The following is a 21633-nucleotide window of genomic DNA, read 5'->3' as shown; positions in this document are numbered from 1 at the left end:
AACCAAGGTATATAAATATTAAGTGTATTTCATCTGATAAATCATAAATACTGGGGATTTGTATCAGTACAAATACTTCAATTGTTTCATTGTTAGAAAAGACTGGAATGCGGAAAACATTCGAAAGGTAAAAGAAAGAAAATTTCCAAGGGAGCAAAGTGAGAAATAAATTTAAGAATTAAGAAAAGAATTGATCAAATTTTGAAATTTTAATATTTTAGACCAAATCAAAATCATGAAAGGATCTTGTCCTAACTTTGTCCAAGCTGTGCCGTTAAGAAGTGTATTGCCAATTTCGTAAGAAAGTTTTGGGCGTTGTTGTATTCTAAGATTTCTAATGAAGAAACATAATTATACAAGTCTCTTAGTTTGATTACTGAACAGAAAACAATAAATGCTTTATCGTGCTATTTAAGTATAGCAACAAATGTACATTGGTGTATGTAAGCGTGTGTGATAACGAGGAACGCAGATTTTATCTATATTTAATGGAATTGGCAAGCTTCCTAGTATGATAATATTTCACACCCCCGAAAGCTGGATTGATGTTGATAAATGACAGAATTTACAAGCAATTCTTGTAAAAAAAATATCTGTCATAATGTTCAGTTTTGTCAGAAATTTATTTTTCACCGATTATAATTGGATTTCCTTTTGTACCTCCTATATCTGGTATATGTAACATTCCAGGAGTAAAATGTGCGTTTTGTTATTTTCGGTTTTAACCTGGTAATAATATATTCACCGACTAAAATGAAGTTGGCTTTTTTTATTATTTTGTTAAAGGTCATATATTGACCTCTAGATGTCTTATGGTTATTTTCGCTCAGTTGTTTTATTGACGTAATCCCCACATTTCCCTTATTCACATCTCATTTTCAGATTCCTGGATGAAAATTATTCACATAACAAACAATTGCAGGTTTCCTAGGGAGATTCACGCCATAAAAAAGTATTTTGCAGGTTTCCTACGCAGATTGACGTTCTAGGAGTAACAACGAAGAATCAACAGAATAATTCATTCCCACATTTTTTTGTTATAATGTGTTCCTGTTGAAGATAGATCCAACGAACGCTTTGAGATATAAGGAGGCGTGTTGTTCTGATTTGTAAGCCATTATATTTTTCTTATCTGTTCTGGTAGCCTCACTTCAACTTTTAATCAGCTTTTCTGATATCGAGGAACTACCCTTCTAAGCTAAATTGTGAAAGCTACAAAACTAACCACCAAGAGCAATTAACTGTTAATCAAAATCCACCGAGTTGGGGAGAAAAACAGAAACCAACGATCTTTTACATTAGAAACAATTGATTGCACAAGAAAAGCTCTTAAAACTTGCTTGGTTGTATATCCACTCAGGCCGCGTTGACACTGCCCGTATGAAACATGTTTTGAAATAAAAAATGATCAATTGTTTGACATGCATTTAATTCTATATTCAAAAGCGAATTAATAGCTGCAACTATTCCCAAAATTAATACAGCATTTATTTATAATTAATGTTTAAAAATTTAATTAAACTTGTTTTAAACTTGTTTCAAACTTGTTTTAGCTTCAGTGTGAACACGGCCTAAGTCGATATGCAATCTAGCAAGTTTAAATAAGACATCGTAAAATATATTAAAGGTTTAGATGGTTGATTCATCAAATATTCCACCAGGTTGTTCAACAAAAACACAGAGGGTTGAGCACTTATATTTATTTGCAGGGAATAACAAGAGAAAATATATATCTGTAACACAAATCCTAGAAAGATCACACAGACAAATAATTACATATTTACATGCCAGTGATCGCTATATAAAACTATAATCTTCATTTGAATAAAAAAATAAATAAATAATCCAATAAGTTGATAAAAGTTCAATTATAGACGTTCTAAATCAATACGTCCACTTCACATGTAACTACATAACAGTCTTCATCACTCTCTGGCTGTGTCACATTATAAAGGGTAAAACAGAGTTGTCTCCCGTCCTACAGTCTGAAAAAAGAATTAAAAATACAAAACACTGATTTGTTTTCTAAATTTTAAAAAGATAATTCAATATAAATGTTTGATACGAATAAAACGAGATCTGTGTAATTTTAGATGAGACGGCAACCAATCGAAACAAAACATAAAACCAAAAAAATCAAAACTTAAAAAAATGGGATTTGCTTCACACCTGTTACTGTAAGAACCTATATATCAAGTAAGGTGAACATACCTGTTTCAGGTTAGGGGGAGGGTTGAGCGCTCACAAACATGTTTAACCCCGCCATATTCTTTATGTCCCAAGTCAGGAGCCTGTAGTTCGATGGTTGCTGTTGGTTCATGTCTGTCATATTTGTTTTTTCGTTAATTGTTTTGTTACAAATTAGGCCGTTAGTTTTCTCAATTGAATTGTTTCATATTTTTCATGTCGGGCCCTTTTATATCCGACTATACGGTAAGGGTTTTTCTCATTGTCGAAGGCCGTACGGTTGCCTATAATTGCTTACATCCACTTTATTTGAACTTTCGAGGATAGTTGTCTCATTTGCAATCATACCTCATCTCCTTATTTTTATATATATATGAAATTTTGAAAAACAAATCTTTTTAAAATTTTGAATATAAAAACCAGAAGAGCTTATAAAGAAAAACCAAAACCGGAAGAGCTTATAAAGAAATACCAAAACCGTCAATAAAGGTCAACTTTGCCTAAGTTAAGATGTTTACTCGTTAAAATTAGTGTAATTTTTCCATCTGCAAACTGTATTGTTTTAATAATAGTCTTAATATAAACTTAGTATTTGTAATACTGTCGTTGAAATGTAAAAGTTGCTGCTTAATTGAACGTCATTGTCAATTTATACTCCATATTTACCTATTATCTCCTTATGGCACTTTGAATACATCACATCTTACTGCTGTAAAGAAACGAACGAAATGTAACATTGGATAAAATAACTTTCACGACCCCTATTTATAAATGAATATATGTGGAACCAATCATTCTATGCATAAATGAAAGAACAGTTATGATAAGAATTCGGTCTTAATTTATACAAAACAATTATATTGTAAATTCAAACGATTGATTGATGGTTGCTTAACGTCCAGGGACAAATATTTCAGGCATGTTCAGGACGATAAAATTCAAACGAAATCAAAATGAAATGATTATTGTCTTTATGTAACGTACCCGTATTGAAAAAAGTACCCTGCTTTATTTACACTTTAAAAAGTTCTTTTGATAATCATCACAGTACATCTACTATTAGTACGTTCTTTACTGTCTTAATATTTAGTGTATTATTTTGTATTTGTTCCTCTTATAACACACATGGTGTGAGTGAGTGTACAATGAAATCTAGAAAGTTTGAATCTTGATATCTTATAATAGCTCTTGTTTCGAGATGTTTGACTGCAGACAATAATAATGATATACTTTGGAGATTTGTAACTGATTTCATTCGTTTGCTGGTCTTTTCATATTTACCCTATCGTAACTTTTTAAATTCAAGAATATTCAAAAATATAAAGATATCAATAAAACAATTAAGATATAGTTTAGCTAATATAACTACTTACAGTTGAGCTCATGTTGCTAACAGAAACACTTTTGATTGTCCTTGTACTGGACATTGAGCTACGGTTTTTGGTACGAAGTTTTGATAGGGAGGCTTCTGAACTCTCTGCGCGCTCTTCGGCATCTTCAAGTTCGCTCTGAACTTTTCGGTATTTAGCCAGATTAATTGCAGCAATTTCTTCCTGAAATGGAAGAGAATCCATTAAAATGTTTCTGACAAAATTTTGAAGAACCAACTTGACATAACTTTACTTGCGAATCTGATTGGGGAATTCGACACTCTATTTACCTTTAAGTTGTATTTCTTTCACCAGAAAAAAAAATCTTACAAGTAATGTTGTGTTCCTGAAGTATCTATTTTGGAAGTTGTAAAATGTAATAACTACATTGTAACCTTTCACTATCGATAAGATTTTACATTTGACATGAATTTTATCATACTAAATTTGTATACCATACTTTTTTATAGAGTAATTTCTTTATTTTAGAATTGAAACCTTAAAACACAGAATCGTATTACAAAGGATGTAAGATCAAAAGAAGAAAAATGCAAATAAATGACTTACAGCTTCCTCGACTTGACGTTTGAATGTCTTGACTTTGGATTGCAGTTTGTCAATCATGTCCTGAAGTCTTTCTTGGCCCTTGCGGTCTTCGTCACATTGGAAGGCCAATTCCTTCATCCTGCGGTCAGCCTTGCGCATGTTTTTCTGTGTTTCAGCATGACGACGTTGTTCGTTGTCTAATTCGCTCTCCAGATCTTGGACCTAATGAGGAAATAGTCATTAAAATAATAATCAGATTACAACTGTGTTTACCGATTTTTGATAGCGGTGTAGTATCTTAGTCTATTTCTTAGTATAACAATAATAAAGAAAACAGGTTGTTATGTTTTATAATTTTTTTTTAAATAATGCTAAAATAATCGTCGATGAACTATTCATTAATACAAGATTCAGAATTTTCCCCTTTTTACTACTGAAATTTTACTTACTCTCTGTTCCAACTTGGCGATGACTTTTCTGCCTCCTTTAACACCACTCGACTCGGCTTCGTCTACACGGACATGCAATTCCTTTATGGTTATTTCCAAAGACTTTCTGATTTTCTCGATCTGAGAACTGTGTTCCTGTTCAGCTCTGAGTTCATCAGCAATTCTTGTGGTATCCATAGCGGCTCTCTTGGCCCGGTCATCGGCTGCCTTGATCTCGTTTTGAAGTTCATCCAGATCAGCCTAAGCAGGTAAGTAAATGAACCATATAAATATTATTTTATTGTTTAAACTCGAATTATTGGTGTTATTGTCATGCCAAATGTTATGCCCTTTGTGGGTCCTTAATTGGAATACAATGTTCTCCTTCTAAAAGTATACTATAGTACATTAAGTATAATCGAGTTCGACTTTGAATTTAGAACTTCAAGCATTATTGTCTTCGTAGTTTTACTTCTAATATTGAATTTCTCTCAGCCATTACGTTAAATCTTACTTTTGATTAACATTTATTTCATATTATTTTGTACAATGGAAACCACTTTTCCCTTTTCAAATTATATTTTAAAATAGTTCTATTAGTGATACATTCCAAAATAACTGGCTGGTATTTGAATAATAAATACAAATGTGCTTACAGACATGGCTTGCATATCTCCCTCAACTTTTCTCTTTTGAGCTTGTGCTGAACTGACTTGAGCGGCCAATTCGTTGATGCGATCTTGTGCTTCATAGAGTTCACTTTCAGCTGTCTTTCTTGCTCTCTCGGACTGTTCAAGAGCTGATCTGACTTCATCGATTTCGCTGACAAGAAGGTTGCAACGTCTTTCGATCAGAACGTAAGATTCACGTGACTCATCACGTGCACGTGTTTCCTCTTCGACCTTTAGAGTGAGCTCTTGAATTTGAACGATATATCTCTTAAGATTCTTTTCACCTTCGGCCTTAGCTCTGTTTGCTGTATCAAGAGCCATCTCAAGTTCATTAATGTCTTGTTCAAGTTTCTTTCTGATCCTGTGTGCCTCAGCTTTGCCCTTAGACTCTGCATCCAGACTGATTTGCATGGATTCAAGGGCTCTCTGGTGGTTGCGTCTGCAAATAAACATGCAGTTAACAAGAAAGTATCAAAGATCCTAAAATCTTCTTAGGTTTTAATTTTAAAGCATAAAACATCAAATTTTGACATTGTTTAAATGACTAATCAAGATAAGTTATTATAAATGAAAAATATTTTCATCATTAATATTAAAAAAACCTACTCTTAATATGACAGACATTCGGAAAGACATGGCAAAAATTTTCAAATGAGTAAGATTTTTTTTCTAACATACCGAGTATTTTCAAATTCTTCTTCCTTCTCATGGATTCTTCTATCAATTTCAGTTCGGATTGTAGAAATTTCCAACTGAGCACGCACAACCTTAGCCTCTTCCTGTTCCAATGCAGACTCGGCTTCTTCCAAAGCAGATTGGAGCTCTTCCTTCTCCATCTCAAGACGTCTCTTAGCTTTTTCGATCTCGTGGGAACTCCTGCCACCATCACTTAGTTGGTCAGATAACTCACGGATTTCATCTATAAACACATAATTTATATTTATTGGAATCTTCTTCCGTATTTACGATATGAATTGATTTAAGTACCATTCAAGCTCTATGTGAAATAATGAAACATTCAAGCTTGATGCGAAATAATGAAACATTCAAGCTCGATGCGAAATAATGAAACATTCAATCTCGATGTGAAATATTAATGAAAACAAACATTACAAATATGCAAACACCAATGAACATTTAAGTTGGAAATTAAAGTTTTACATCGTTACTTGAAAGTAAACCGCGCGGGTATGAAGAAAACTTTAGATAATTAGAGGACGACCATTTATTTTAAAGGTGATTAAGGGATGAATAATCATTTACACCAGATGCTAGTCCGACTTATATTTTTGGCCTCGATGAAATTGATTTTCACTTTTGAAACGCAACTGTTTCCTGCAATTTGTAAGGCAGAATACTAAAGTAATCATTTTCATTTTGTCTTGGGCAATTTTATTTTTTCAGTCTTCACCAGGCCTGGATATTCATTTTTAAATATTATTATTTGTATAACTGGGATGATGCAAAAGGAGGCAACACTTATAGCGTTACAGTATATAGTCGTTAATTTTTAGTAATTATTGATTACACGATACACACCGTGTATCCCGATCTGAAATCTCCGGAAGGGATCCAAATCACGAGGAGCAATTACACTTGTGCAATTCATAAGTAAGATCTGGATCCGATTCCAACGGAGGATTATACTCCGTGGGAATCGGAACCAGATTTTACTAACCAAGCGGTCTCGTGTAATTGGGATCCCTCCGCGGATTTTGGATCGGGATTACAGTTGAAAGGATCTAGAAGGGTGGAATTGGCAGACTAAACATCATTAAAACATCACTGAATAGTCTTTACATCTAGGTATCCAGTATGAATATTTATGACGTCATGGACATTCCACAATTGTTTTATTACTGTGATAATTTAATTTTCAATGGCGCATATATAATATATATATATAAACGCAAAAAGATTTATGCTTGAAAGAGCTTATATGTTAAAACGAGAAAATCTGCACAATCTAAACGTTATCTCTAGAAGATTGAGCCAAGTGTTTTCCTGAAAATCCGACACATTCGTGCCTTTAGTTATATAGATATCCAATATTTATTATATATAGATAGATTCACGAGCCTTAAATCCAATTATTTTCAAAATTAATAGATCTGCATTCGTATAGCTTACCAGCAAGATTTTTGTTTTCTCTTCTGAGAGCCTCAATCGTGTCATTGGTCTCTTCATACTGAGCTTTAACTCTAAAGAGTTCAGCAGAGTAACCGCGAGCCTCGGTATGAGCAGTATCAATCTCAATTTGGAGTTCTTTAACTTTGACAGTCCATTCTTGGATCGTCCTGTCAAACTGTCTTTGCTTCTTTTCTAAAGTACTGGAACTAACATTTGACTGTAAAAGTAAGATACGAATACAAATAGTTGATCAAAATGTATCTATATAATGTTTTAATTTGATTCCAAGATGAAAGTCAATTATCATGTATATTCATGTTAATTTTTTTTTTTTATTCAGTGGCCTCTGTTAAAAGAAAGATATTATCAAAATACGCGAAATTTCACTCATACTTACACGTTCGACCTCAATAAGGAGGTCGTCAAGTTCTCCTTGAAGTCTGTTTTTGGCCTTTTCCAATCCACTAGCTTTAGCATTTGCAGCCTCAGCTGCCTGTTCAGCCTCTGCCAATTTTGCAGAAAGTTTGCGTCTGAAATGAGAAAAAATACAAATAAATAATGTTCTCTTAACAATAGATTGTACTTCTCGATAATTCTTTCAAAGGAAAAGGTTTTAAAAAAATAAATTAAATCATGACTTCCTCCAAAAACACTATTAAAAAGGATATTACAATAAAATCGATAGGAAAACTATTATCATTATACATAAATTATTCTCCCTATAAACTAAGGATATACATACTTTGTCTCTTCTAACTCGTCTGTTTTGGCGGCGCCTTCGCTCTCATATTTAGATCTCCATTGTTGTGCTTCGTTCTTTGCTTTCGAGAGTTGGCGTTGGAGATCGCTCTTTGATTCCTGTTCTTCTTCTAATGCTTCACGCACTGTATCAACGTCAGCATTCAAGTTTCTAACCTCAGTCTGGAATTTCTGGCGCATCTATAGTAACAAAAAGTCACTATACAGTAAATATTTTATTAGAATATAACATGACAGTTTTAATATCAGATGTATTAACATGCAGTCCAAGGTAATGATATCAGCCCAAGAGCCGAAGACTCGAGGGCTGTTATCGGCCGGGGTCGGATAATACATCTGATATAAAAATGTCATATCATGATCTTTTTATTATATACTTCCACTTGGAAAAAATATCATTGTAAATAATGTACATATCGATTTCAACTACTCAATTTACACTGCAAGTTAGCATAAGCAGTTGAAATATTCAATTATATTTCAGAAATGTTTATCCATAAAATATTCAAACGTACTTATACTTACTAGAAATTTCACACTTATGTTTTGCACTGACAAAAAAACATTTCAGACAGACCCAAATTGCTGAAATAGTCTGAACTTGGCGGCACTTTCATAGAGCATACCAAAGTTTTAAAACTTTGAAAACCAAGCATAATAATATAGCATTATCTGTTTTGTATTTTTCATGATGATATTTTATGTTTCTTGATATTGTTTTTCACAGTTAATGAATATTTCATATCAGCGGGCTAAGCACTATTTTGAAAAAAAATATGGAATTAACGTTAATTGAATGCCATTACCATACTGTAAAAAATATCAGTTGTTAACTCATAGTATACGATAACAAATGATATCGATCTCTGTTAGGTCAAAAAAACATTCTAGACCCAAGTGGATAGTAAAAAAGAATTCAGATAGTGTTTCAACTGGTAATGCATCGGCCATTCATCTTCCTTTTTTTTAGGGGGGGGGGGGGGGGGGGGGGATAAAATAATCATTCAGAGGGGAAGTGTAAAACAATTTGTTTCCATAAAATTAGGAAGAAAATAAATACAACATTTAGTTTCAAGAATTTATTTATTCGTGTATGTTATTGAAAAATTAGTTTGTTTTTTGCTAAAGTAGAAAAAGTTGTTTGCTCAGAGAAAAATAGAAAATTTTTCAAAAGAAAGCAAGTTTGACAGTAATTCTTTGTCATACGTAAAGTAACCAATCTTAAGCATTTGTATGGTAAGGAAATGAAAAATACCAACATTTTGCATGTTTAATAAATAAGAACTTACCCTTGTTTCCTCTTCAAGTGCACGTTTGGATTCTTCTAATTGATGGCTAAGGGCAGATTTGTCCTTGGTCAAACTACCAATGGTGTGTTCAGCATCTTCCAGTTGTCGGTTAATTTCAGTCACTTCATTTTGAAGTTTGGATTTCTGTGAATTGATTTCACCAATTGTTCTCTGGGTTTCTTCAACTTTGAAGGTCATTTCTGAGATTTGGGACTCATACTGTTTGGCTACCTTGTCTGAAACACCCTTATTTTTCATGGAATGAGAAAATTGACTTTGGACATCATCGAGTTCGCGTTTAAGATCTTTTTTCTCCTTTTCTAATCTTGATTTCAGTTTGTTCAATTGGTCGATCTGGTCAGCCATCTCGTTGGAAGATTCTTGCTGTTTCTTTCTGAACTGAGCAACTTGAGACTCATTTTGGAGTGTCATTTCCTCCATTTCACGGCGGAGTCTCATCAATTCTTGTTCACGTTTTTTGTTGAGGTCCATTTGAGCCTGTGTAGCACCGCCTTGCTCTTCCAGTTGAGAACTAAGCTCGTCCAATTCCCTAGCCAGTTCATTGCGTTGTTTCTCAACCTAAAACAATGGAATATTGTTAACATGCTTTGTCGCATAAAGTACATTATCAAAAAAGTTCAGAAATATATTGAATTACAACTTGTTTTGTTGTAACCTGGAGATATATATATACCCTTTCAACTGACCTATTACTTATAACATGATTATAGTTATAATACAAGAATTCTACATTGACATACTTTAGCTCTTGCAGCTCTCTCGGCTTCCAATTCTTCTTCCAATTCCTCAATAATTTGTTGAAGTTCCTTAATTTTCCTGCTTTGACTTGCATTAACTCCCTCACAGTCCTCGATTCTAGAATTCAAACTGTTGAGCTCGGTATCTTTCCTAAAATTACAAATAATTGCACATTCCTTTAAAATTAGAAACAGAGATACATTATGAATAATTTGACAATAAATTTTATTAAGAAAACAGTCCAATACGCCAATTTTACTGCATAAAACACTTTCCTAGATTAACTTGTAGGAATGGTACGAGGCAAATGTTTATTAAGACATATGTGTTTAAATGCATTAAACACAAACGAAGGAGGTGGAAAACCGAGTACTGCTTATGGTCACATTCGTTTTAGGTATTAGAATCTTATATATCATTATTATCACCATAGAAATGTGATAACAAAAGACATTACGTATATACCTCCTGTTTGCTTCTTCCATTTCCCTCTTTACGCCTTCTAGTTCTTCTACAACTTCTTGTGTTGCCTTCAAGTCCTGTTCAACTTTACGTTTGGCTTTCTCAACATCCCCTCTTACTTTCTTTTCCCTCTCTAAGTTATCTTCGAACTCGTCAAGAGTACTTTCAAGTTTTGCCTTCAGTTTGTTGAGATGATTTACTTTGTCTTCTTCCTTTTGTAGATCTGCAAGTGTCTTTTTGTTAACTTCTTCCAAGTTTTTCTTTTCTTTACTTAATTTGCTAATTTGTTCGTCTTGCTGTGCCATCTCACCTTGGAGAGTCTTGATTTGGTTGTCCTTGTGGGTCTTATCTTGTTCAGCCTATTTAATAATAAAATCAATACCCAAAATCAATATCATAATCAGACTCAGAAAACTGAATCAAACGATATAAATAAAAACCAAAAACCACAATGAATTTTCGGATCATATTCACTTAAAGCCTTTTCATGCCTTCATACTGAAAAAATGGCTATCTACTATAATTAAGGAATATAATTCATGGTTACCTTGGCCAATGTTGTCTCGAGATCTTCGATGTCTCTCTTCAACTCAGCATTTTCACCTTCCATTTTCTTCTTCAAACCTTCCAGTTCAGAAGCAGCATCTTCCTCATCAAGTAAACGTTCTTCCATTTCTTTCATTTGTGATTCGAATTCAGCTTTCTGTGTGATAAGTTGCTCTACTCTTTGTTCAAGGTCAACAACATTATCTTGCTCAGATTGCAGTTGTAAATACATGTCATTCTTCTGTTCCAACAATTCAACGTTTTTAATTTCAAGTTCTTTCTTGATCTTTTCAATTTTGGCTAGATCCTCTTCCATTTTCTTCATCTCTTCGAGTTTCTTCTGCATTTCTTCCTCTTCACGGGCAATGTTCAGCATAGGTTTGACTTTGGCGTACATCTTCCACCACTGCCAGTTGCGGAGTAATAACCATTTTCTGATGTTACGCTGGATGACAGACAGACCAACTCTAATGTAAACAAAGAAAAAGTAAGGATCTTATGTAAATCAAGATTAAGATAGATAGGAAGGTAGGGATAGTCTTGTTTAACATTATCAATTACAACTAAAAGGAAAGGACATTTTAGGTAAAATAAATTCGAATAGGAGCAAAGACGAACATTTTTATCCCAAGTAAAGACTTTCATTACAATATTTTTTACCTCGAAACACTAATTAAAAAAGAAAAAAAAACTAGCTTGAAATAATGATCTTATTAACATATGTATTTAGTATTTTTCTTTTGTATTCAATTGTAATGATGGTCTAATACACCATTAAGTATTAACCTTTGATCCTGAAGTTTCTTGTATGCCTTCCTGATCAAAAAGGCTCTGATGTGGGCTTGCATCATGGAAATGATTGCACCAAGACGTTCATCACGCATATTTTCTAGGTTACCCAAAACACCGGCTTTGAAGAAGACTTTAGTGTTTCCAAGTTTGTATTCTGCTGGATCCAGCTGCAAAGCCAAAAGTACTTTTTCTGTGACAACTTTGCCGTCAACAAATCCCTGTGGTACAGCACTGGCAGCCAGAATTGAGTATCTTTGTTTGAACTCTGCATATATGATTCTGCTTGGGTATCCTTTACGACAGATACGAATACCTTCAAGTACACCGTTACATTGGAGCTGATTCAATACCAAAGCGGCATCAATAAGACCTGGAAACAATGAGAAATACAGGTATTATCTTTCTAAAGAAGCATGCCACGCCCAATGATTACTCTTCTGGTAATAATTGTAATCATTATCATATATTCCCCGCAGAGAAAATTTAAAACATTTAATGAAAAGATTTCAAAATTATTTTCTATATCTGGAAATTCAATGAATGCATACAAATTAATTATTTTCTGTATCTTTCAACTTTTAATTTATTCTTATATTTACAGTGGTCAATTTGATTCTGGTATTGTTATATATTTTTTAAACCGGGCTTAAGGACACAATAAGCGCTTTTTGATATGACATTTTAAAATAATCTCCACATACTTTTCTTTAACGAATATAGCTGGTATATAACGGATTTTTGTAGCTCGAACCCTAGTGGTATGGCAATTAATTCAAATGTTCGTCCTGAATATTCATGAAATATTTGCCACTGGACGTTAAGCAACCAACAATCAATCAATCAATCAATCACATGTTCAATGGTATATTGTATTGTTAAGACTTACCTGGTTGTTTCAATTCGTTTGGAATGATACATCTGACGAAATGAGGATGGGTGGCGTACAAGTTCTTCATCAATTTGTTCAAAGATTCCTGTGAAAATGAAATAAATAATGCCAGAAATCTATATTGTTATTATTTTAAACAATTTCAAGATGTAAAAACTAGAGATTTCTTCGCAACTATTTAATTCTGTGAATAACAATGGCTATATTAAGTATGTTTCAAGTCTTTTAAATGATTTTGATTTATATATAAACAGACGACCTCAATAATACAAATTAGTGCAAAACTCTGAATGTTGATATTTGACAACAGATTTGTACACAATTCGGGTTGATTATGTAAAACAACATAAAAACAAATATAAGATTTTCAATGATTATTTGACATTTCAAAGGGCTGAAATACAAACATCCCTATAGACTGACTTACCCTGTGTACAGCAGAGATGGTCTGGAAAGCAGACGACTTCTTCTTCTTCTTAGGTCCACCACTTCCTTCAGCAGGTGTTTCTGCTGCAAAGAGGGTCTGAACTAAGTGCTCCTTTGATTGTTGCAACAATGCTACTACAGTTTCGTTGATAGGATCCTTGTTTTTGTCCAACCATCCCTTGAGATTGTATGGTACCTTTGGTAATTGAGATAAATGAATAACTTTATTTTAATAACTTTAATAATTTCAATAAATGTAACAATTGAAAATAAAGACGTGTAGACAGATATATTGGTTTTCCCATATAATTGGTGTGTCATTAAACTTTGATATTGTTATTTTCTCATTTATATGGTTTGTCATTAAACGTTCTAATAAAAAGTTCTGCAGTTCCACTGAACTGAACTATCCTGTTTCTATGACTATACTTACAATTCCGGCGTAATGGTGGAGTTCAAAGTCGCCATTCGCACCCTTGGCTGCCTTTCCTGGTTTGGTGAAGTTGGGTGATTTACCCATGTGGTTGGAGAACAACATTTCCTTTAAGGACTTGTCGTCAGCTTTAGGGAACATGCACTGTTCTTCAAGGATGGATAAGATACCCATTGGCTTCTCGATGAGATCGATACAGGCTTGCAAGTCCATACCAAAGTTGATAAACTCCCACTGGATTCCCTCCTTCTTATACTCCTCCTGCTCTAGTACAAACATGGTGTAGTTGAAGAACTGTTGAAGTCTCTCATTGGTGTAGTTAATACACAATTGTTCGAATGTGTTGAACTGCAAAAAAAAATAAATTGATGAAATACTAACGTGTGTTAAGTTGTCTTCCATCTCATTTCATTTCATAATCAGGATGAAGACTAGATATAACTAGAGGCTCTAAAGAGCCGGTGTCGCTCACCTTGGTCTATGTGCATATTAAACAAAGGACACACATTATAGACAAGAATAGAATTCATGACAAAATTCTCTGTTTTGGTGATGGTGACTTGTTTGTAGATTTTACTTTACTGAACATTCTTGCTGTTTACAATTATCTCTATCTATAATGAACTTGGACAGTTTCACAGGAAAATATTTTTGTAAAAGTTTACAAAAATTTACGAAAAATTGTGAAAAATTGACATTAAAGGGCAATAACTCCAGAAGGGGTCAATTGACAATTTTGATCATGTTGACTTATTTGTAGAGCTTACTTTGCTGAACAATTTTGCTGTTTACAGTTTATCTCTATCTATTATAATATTCAAGCGATAAACCAAAAACTGCAAAATTTCCTTAAAATTACCAATTCAGGGGAGGGGTTGTTTGATGCATTTGAAAATTTCAGGGCAGATAGATCTTGACCTGATGAACAATTATACTCCTCTCAGATTTGCTCTAAATGCTTTAGTTTCAGAGATATAAGCCAAAAACTGCATTTTACCCCCGTGTTCTATTTTTAGCCATGGCGGCCATCTTGGTTGATGGGCGGGGTCATTGGATGCATTTTTTAAACTAGATACCCTAAGGATGATTTAGGCCAAGTTTGGTTTAATTTAACTCAGTAGTTTCGTCGAGTCAAGTGATGAGAAAAGCTCAATTGGCCCTTTTGGGCCAGGTGAGCTAAAAAGGATTTTCCTTTCATATATTTGGTTACTTTCTAGTATTTCATTATGTTTCTTTTTCTATGTTATTACATTGACACAATGCAAATAGTATGACATGCTGGTTTTCATGCAGGCAGTTCCAATTTTTAAACTTTAATCAGAAATTATTTGTTGCTTTGAATATAAAATTAGAATAAAAAAAAAGGTAAGTATGATAAACATAAAAAAACCACTTACATCAAAGATTTCAAAACCTGCAATATCTAGTACACCAATATAGTAATTTCTCTTGTTTTTTGTATCAAGACTGTGGTTGACTCTCTTCACTAGCCAGTTGAACAGACGATCATACAAAGATTTGGACATGGCACTGACGGAGTTGACGACTTGATCTTTGGTACGAGACTGTGCGACTACCTCTGTACCGACCTTGATCTTTGGCTTAACCAGAGATTTAATGAAATCGTTTGAATTAACTCCTAAGAGGAATGAAACTTTTTCAGCCTCTGTGGTGCCGTCAGGTTCAGCTTGTTCGCCTCTCTGTTTGAATTTCATTTCACCCATGTGCAAGATAGCGGCGGTACACTTGTAACAACTCTTCTTCTCATCGGCTGTGAAGCCCAGGATGTCGAAAGCTTCCTGAAAAAGAAAAGAAGTTTAAATATTTTAAGCTATATTATTTCTATTTAATTTGCCGATCGTGCAAAAATTACAAGTAGACAATTGCTTCAGAACATTACCCTGTGTTATTTGATGAACATAGGGGCAGAGTCTAAGAAGCCATTTCAATTTGTACAAGTATTTAAGTAAGGTATTGTCTTATGTTCTTTGAAAGGTTCCTCGTAATCTGCTTTGATTTCATATCAATAACAGTAGAGGATAAATTAACGAAAAAACTTCTTCATTTGCTGAACTACATATAAGATAAAAATAAGTAGATGTGGTATGATTGTCAATGAGACAACTCTCCACAAGAGACCAAATGACGAGGAAGCTAGCAACTATATGTCACCGCACGACCTTCAACAATGAGCAAAAGCTTTACCGCAGCCTGCTATCCAATTTGAATATATAGATCTCATCGAAAATCGAAAATCTGTGGTTAGAATTAAAGCGCGTTGATTTTGGAAAGTCTAATTGTTTTTGTTGTACTTACGTCCATAAGCTTCATTTCCTCATTATCATCAATGGAGTCGACGGTCAGAGCACCTTGGTTGATAAATGTATAAAGAGCTGGATCTGGGGTAAGTAACATCATTTCATGTTGGTCTTTCATGGCAGGTGTCATCAGCTGATAGAAAACGTGATAATTTCTCTCGGCAGATAAGCAGAAAGTAACACGAGATTTCTCCAGCAGATCTGTTGGGGAAAAATAAGTTAGTGTAATACAATTTTAAAATAGACATCTTTAGAAATAATTTTACTAGTATATATTGAAGAAAGCGGCTCAAATGGCGTATATCCTTTGAAATCTAGACACTTTATTTATGAGTGAATGAAAGTATGAAATTTTCTGAATTTGTTCTATAGCAAAATATTTCAGAAACATATAAAAACTTACATGTTTCAATATCAGCACCAGCAATTTTACCATCAGGACCAAAGTGAATTCGGATAAACTTTCCCTGTAAAATAAAAAGGAGATAAAGGAATGCACATGTATATAACCCTTTTAAGATTTCTTTTCAAACGCAATTTCAGCATCTCGCAAAGGAAAACAAAATATATGATTACTATTAAATTACACTATATGTTTCGACACAAAATTCATTGAACTTTTTTGTTAAATTAAAGGATTAATATTTCGATCGATTGATTGGTTGATGGGTGTTTAACGCTTTTTTCAGCACGCTTGTATTTTATTTGTGGATAAATATACATATAACTTGAATTTATTGGTATTATTATATAGGTTTTAAAAGACTTAATGCCGATAATAACAAGTTAACACGGCAAGCAGTTCGAGCATACTTACGAATCTAGATGAGTTGTTATTTCTGGTAGTCTTGGCATTACCGTAGGCTTCAAGTACAGGGTTAGCCTGTACAATCTGATCTTCCAATGAACCCTTCAAATGTACAAATACATGTTTTAATTTATGATGAACAGAAATCTGGATTCCTAAATTGAATTAAAATTTGAAAAGAAGTAAGTGCTAAGCAAATTCCATATAGATATTGACTATTGCATTTAATTTTCAGCTCTTAAATGTTTTACAGTTCAAACTGACAAATAATATAAATGATAACATATAAAAATCAGAAGATATGGTACGATTGCCAATGAGAAAATTCTCCACCAGAGACCAAATGACGTCGAAATTAACAATTATGGATCACCGTACGGCCTTCAACAACGATCAAAACCCATACCGCATAACATGCCCATACCGCATAACATGCCCATACCGCATAACATGCCCATACCGCATAACATGCATGAATATTCACCTTCTTGGAGGCTGCGTCTTCCTCTTCTTTCTCTTTCTTCGCAAGAGAGGCGGCGACCTTGGCGAAGTACATAATAACTTTTTTGGTGTTTTCTGTCTTTCCGGCACCGGATTCACCTCTGTAAGAGAAAGTGATTTGATTTACATGAAATCGATTTTATATCTTTAGAGCTAGAAACTATGTTATGTAAAGTACTAATGATCAAGGAGTAAGAAAACATTATGAATGATGTATATGTACATGAGAAAGAGAACAAAAGATTCAAAATTATCACATTTTTTGTTCAACTGTATTTTAGAATTTTTGAGGGCTAGAAAAGATTTTAAGGTGGCTAAATGATAAAAAATACAGCAACATGTGTTTTCAGAACTTACGTAATCAAACAAGACTGGTTTTCACGATCTTGTAACATGAACTGGTAAGCATTGTCAGCAACAGAGAACAGATGGGGAGGCATCTCTGTCTTCCTTTTTCCCTTGAATTTAGCAACAACGCTGTCTGTGTAGATTGGGAGACGTCTGTAGGGATTTACGGCAACACAGAAAAGTCCAGAGTAGGTCTGCAAATTATAAATAAATCTACATTATTTTGTCTAAACTATGTTTTACCTATATGATTCCTATATCCATTGATTCATTTCTTTTATTCATAAATGTATTAACAATTATAAATGCTTCTTTTTGAAATACTACAGGTTTGTAAAAGCGTTGATCGTGCGCACGTCTTTAGTATGAAGCGCGGATTACATTTTTAAGCTACAACCATGAAATTACGAGTTATAGCACATTTTTCGTTTGTTTTAATATGCATTGTTTTGACGTTGTCATGAGAAGCACGTGCTGCCATGAATGCTGAATACAACTTGATATTGGAATGCATTGCGATAGCTTTCAGCCAATCAAAAGTGCAGATTCTTAAAAAACATCCATGTAATTATGTAATTAAATGGCCATAAAGTTTGAGAGAAAAAGAAATCATGGGATGATAAGGATTTTTTTTACTTTGTCATTAAGATTAAACTCTAATTAGATATTAATGTAAAGTACAACGAGAAAGAATTTATAATTGTTCTGCAGTATTCACTGATTTAAAAACTTACGTAAATAAGTGAGTTGGAATATCTAGCTCTCAGATTGTGAAGTACAGAAGCTTCGTTCAAATATGTCATGTTTGCCATGTCTTCAATCATTTCATATTTTGGTGGATTCATCTGTTGGATGTCATCTTTTTTAACTGTTCTGTCCTGTAAAGAAGTAAAACATATTATTTAGTAAAGTCTGTCGTAGCATGGTTGATTGTTGGATGAATGCTGAACGTCTAGCGGCAAACATTACACGCATCTCCAAGAAAATTGTATGTTAAGGTGAGAGGGTCGTGAAAATTAGCGTATTACGTCTATTTCCAGGGTCTTTTAATGGACCAAATTACAACATATCGCGCGTGAATTATCTTCTAGCATTTCGCATTTCAAGTTACAATGTAAAATTACATTTTTTTGACATCACAGCCATCCAAAACAAATGTTGTCTAACGTATTCATTAATTTTTCATTATAAATTTTTCACATTTTTTGAAAACACGAACCGATAAAAGGGACGTAGATTTTCGTATTAGAGTTTCTATTCGGAATTGATCCACCTTTCTTCAAAAGATTGCGTTATTGAATTGAGAGTCAAACTATCGACTGTGTGTGAATAATGATGGATTTGCGCATAATATTATAGTTTCAGTTCAAAAATAGATGAGCATGAAAATATGATCTTCCGAAGTTGTTAGTTATTTAAATAGCTCCTTAATATAATAAAAACTCAAATATTATAAAAGAAGATTTTCGAGTTTTAAATTGAATATTTACTGAAACAAGTCAAAGATGAGCGTCTGGGACGGTCAATATGTTTAATATTTTAGGACACGATGAATAATATCATTATGATAACATGATTATGTACAGAACACATTTCTTGTGCTTCAATAACAAGCATTTTAAAAAGGACATCATATAATAAAACCATACATCCAATAATAAAACCATGAGTATTCTCAATTTTAATGAAAAACGTATAGTTTGACTTGCAAATAGATATTGTCACTCTATCTTTAAACAAATTTATCACATCTAAGTCTCATTACGAGTTAATCAAAAATGAAAATTTTCGTTCTAAATCCATAAGTAAACAAAAAAGTAGTGAAGAATAGGACAAATTTAAGACTGTACCTGCATAGAATCGATACATTTTACTGTAATATCATCTCCTTTAGAGGACTGAATTTCAGCCTTTACAAATCCTTCTTTATCGTCGGGAATCCAGCACATTTTCTTGCCATCGAACTCCTTGGTTTGCTCCGCCATTAATTTCTTCCTATCCACCATTAAGTATGGATAGTCCGGATCTTTGGGATCAATTTGGGACGACATCTTGATAAAGCGAAAGTGCTAAGGAGACTTTTTATACTCTGGACAAGTCCGTGTTGATTTGCAGAGACAGCTCTAGATAACTCTGCAAAGAATAGCGCTAAATGTTAAGGGTTTGTGAAGAAGAAAATTGGTTATTTATTAAACTATACAGGTGTTAGTATATTAGTTTTCTGTGTAAAATCAGAGTTTATAAGGGATAATAGGGGTTTTTCCCCAGGGAAATCATTCATTTCAATATGGTATATCACATTTATCCATGAGTTACCGGTACTATAATACAAATCAAATGCAAAATAAGAAAAGAAATCACATTCAAATTTTAGATTCCATTAGATTAATCCTTTCCATAAAGTATTTATGAGAAAGAAAATTAATCTTGAAAGTCCTTAAACTTTCACATTAAAGATGTATATAGTACAAAGGTATAAGGGTATACGGGTTTTGGAATGAAGGGTTACACACTATACTTACAAGTCTAAAGCTGTTCTGGTGCTCGGATCAAGGGTTTCTTTAGTTTTATACTTAGGCACGGACACCAATTAATTCCCTGTTATCTGATTGGCTTATCTTTGTCATTGATCGGTTTTTGGAAACCCATGAGAATACTAATATGGATATATCACCTTACTGTAAACCACGTGTTTGTCATCATTTGGGTTATCGTCGACTTTCACATTATGTTAATTAATGCACAGCCAAATATTATACATCGGGGGTGTTAATTATCTCCAGATATTGATGTTTCATCTGGCAGTCAATCACTGATCCTCACTACCAAGCATACAATCTTTTAACCCTATGTTCACTGGATGTCGTATTTTTGGGAATATGATTTGTTTTTAATATTTTCTTAACATATGAATTATGGAATTAATATTTTCTTTATTTAATAATTAAGGTACACTTTAAAGTATGAAAATGATAGAAAAAGAAATAAATTCGTTATTCTGCATAAGAAATATACAATCTGTTTTACCAGATTTTCGAATCTTTTATATTGGCCTGCTTATCTTGTATTTTACGTGTAGTTTACTTTCATAAAAGAATCATGTTTAACGTGTTAAGTTATTTGTAACTTTAATTCTTCTTTTAAATCTTGTCTCATAGAAATTGTTTCAAGTCTTGTTCATGTGCTCCTAGTCTCTGTCAACATATATTTCATTTTATGCAGGAATAAATTCCGCCTTTTAAACCATTTATAATAAGTCTACAAATAAGTTATTTGACCTTGGATCGTCTAACCTCTTTGCAATAAGCATGTGATATTTATGCTTTCGTGACAATACTTAATTAATGAAATATTCAAGGATTATATGTTAGTTTGCCATAAATAATGTTTGCTTTGGTTGGGTACATATTCTTTCTTTTACTTCTAGCATCTTTCATTTTACTCTATTGTGCGTCTTTGTCTTTCATCTTTTCTTTAATTGTATAAAAATAAGAGCCTGAAAAAGAGAGATTTCTTATTTCACTCTTCGTGCTGTCAAACGTGCCAACATAAAACAAATCTGCTCTCAGTTTTGCAATAACTAATTGTCTATCAATAAGATGGGAATACTTTACAATTTAGTACATGTGGTATTAATGATCTGTATGTCAGAACTTAAATGGCTTCTAAAAAAAAGTACGAGTGCACAATACAGTCAATGTTCTGGTTTATATATACATGTATACCTATTTTATAATATTTGATTATATTAAAAAGATTTGACATTGATTGTTGCTCTGCATAGCTTAACAGGAATAATGAGTAAAACCAGAAACTAAGGATTATATCCAGTAAGACCAGACCGGCCCTCGAAAACGTTTAACAACATGCATAAATATTGTTAATTACTTTCATTTACTAAGTAAACCAGTGTAAATATAGACAAATCACGCACAAGTGTAGACATTAAAATCTGAAGCAACTAATCGCTA

The 21633-nt window shown here is 33.2% G+C and overlaps 1 protein-coding gene across 1 annotated transcript; it reads right to left on the bottom strand.

The window, feature by feature from the left end:
• Window positions 1-1685: 1685 nt before the first annotated feature.
• On the bottom strand, window positions 1686-20234 carry LOC127708638 (myosin heavy chain, striated muscle-like). Its single transcript, XM_052213680.1, has 27 exons — window positions 20185-20234; window positions 19513-19795; window positions 18397-18540; window positions 17672-17856; window positions 17298-17415; window positions 16823-16915; window positions 16409-16472; window positions 16004-16206; window positions 15085-15486; window positions 13688-14035; window positions 13256-13450; window positions 12826-12913; window positions 11934-12309; window positions 11149-11614; window positions 10605-10960; window positions 10142-10289; window positions 9381-9959; window positions 8075-8271; window positions 7730-7862; window positions 7333-7549; window positions 5881-6121; window positions 5188-5641; window positions 4553-4792; window positions 4125-4325; window positions 3561-3740; window positions 2854-2896; window positions 1686-1985 (listed from the first exon to the last, which is right to left on the bottom strand). The coding sequence occupies exons 2-26, from the start codon at window positions 19711-19713 to the stop codon at window positions 2891-2893; spliced, it is 5835 nt and encodes a 1944-aa protein (XP_052069640.1). The 5' UTR covers window positions 19714-19795; window positions 20185-20234; the 3' UTR covers window positions 1686-1985; window positions 2854-2890.
• Between the last annotated feature and the right edge of the window lie 1399 nt (window positions 20235-21633).

The sequence above is a fragment of the Mytilus californianus genome, unplaced genomic scaffold, assembly GCF_021869535.1.
Source record: "Mytilus californianus isolate M0D057914Y unplaced genomic scaffold, xbMytCali1.0.p SCAF_7, whole genome shotgun sequence".
NCBI classification, from domain to species: Eukaryota; Metazoa; Mollusca; class Bivalvia; order Mytilida; family Mytilidae; genus Mytilus; species Mytilus californianus.
This window is presented reverse-complemented; position numbering and strand designations above follow the sequence as displayed.

Coding starts and splice junctions, on each gene's coding strand:
- LOC127708638 (XM_052213680.1), bottom strand. CDS start 19,713: ATGTCGTCCCAAATTGATCCCAAAGATCCGGACTATCCATACTTAATG. Junction 17,857..18,396: donor ATTCCAACTCACTTATTTAC/GTAAGTTTTTAA, acceptor TATAATTTGCAG/ACCTACTCTGGACTTTTCTG. Junction 14,036..15,084: donor CAGGTTTTGAAATCTTTGAT/GTAAGTGGTTTT, acceptor TTTTTTTTGCAG/TTCAACACATTCGAACAATT.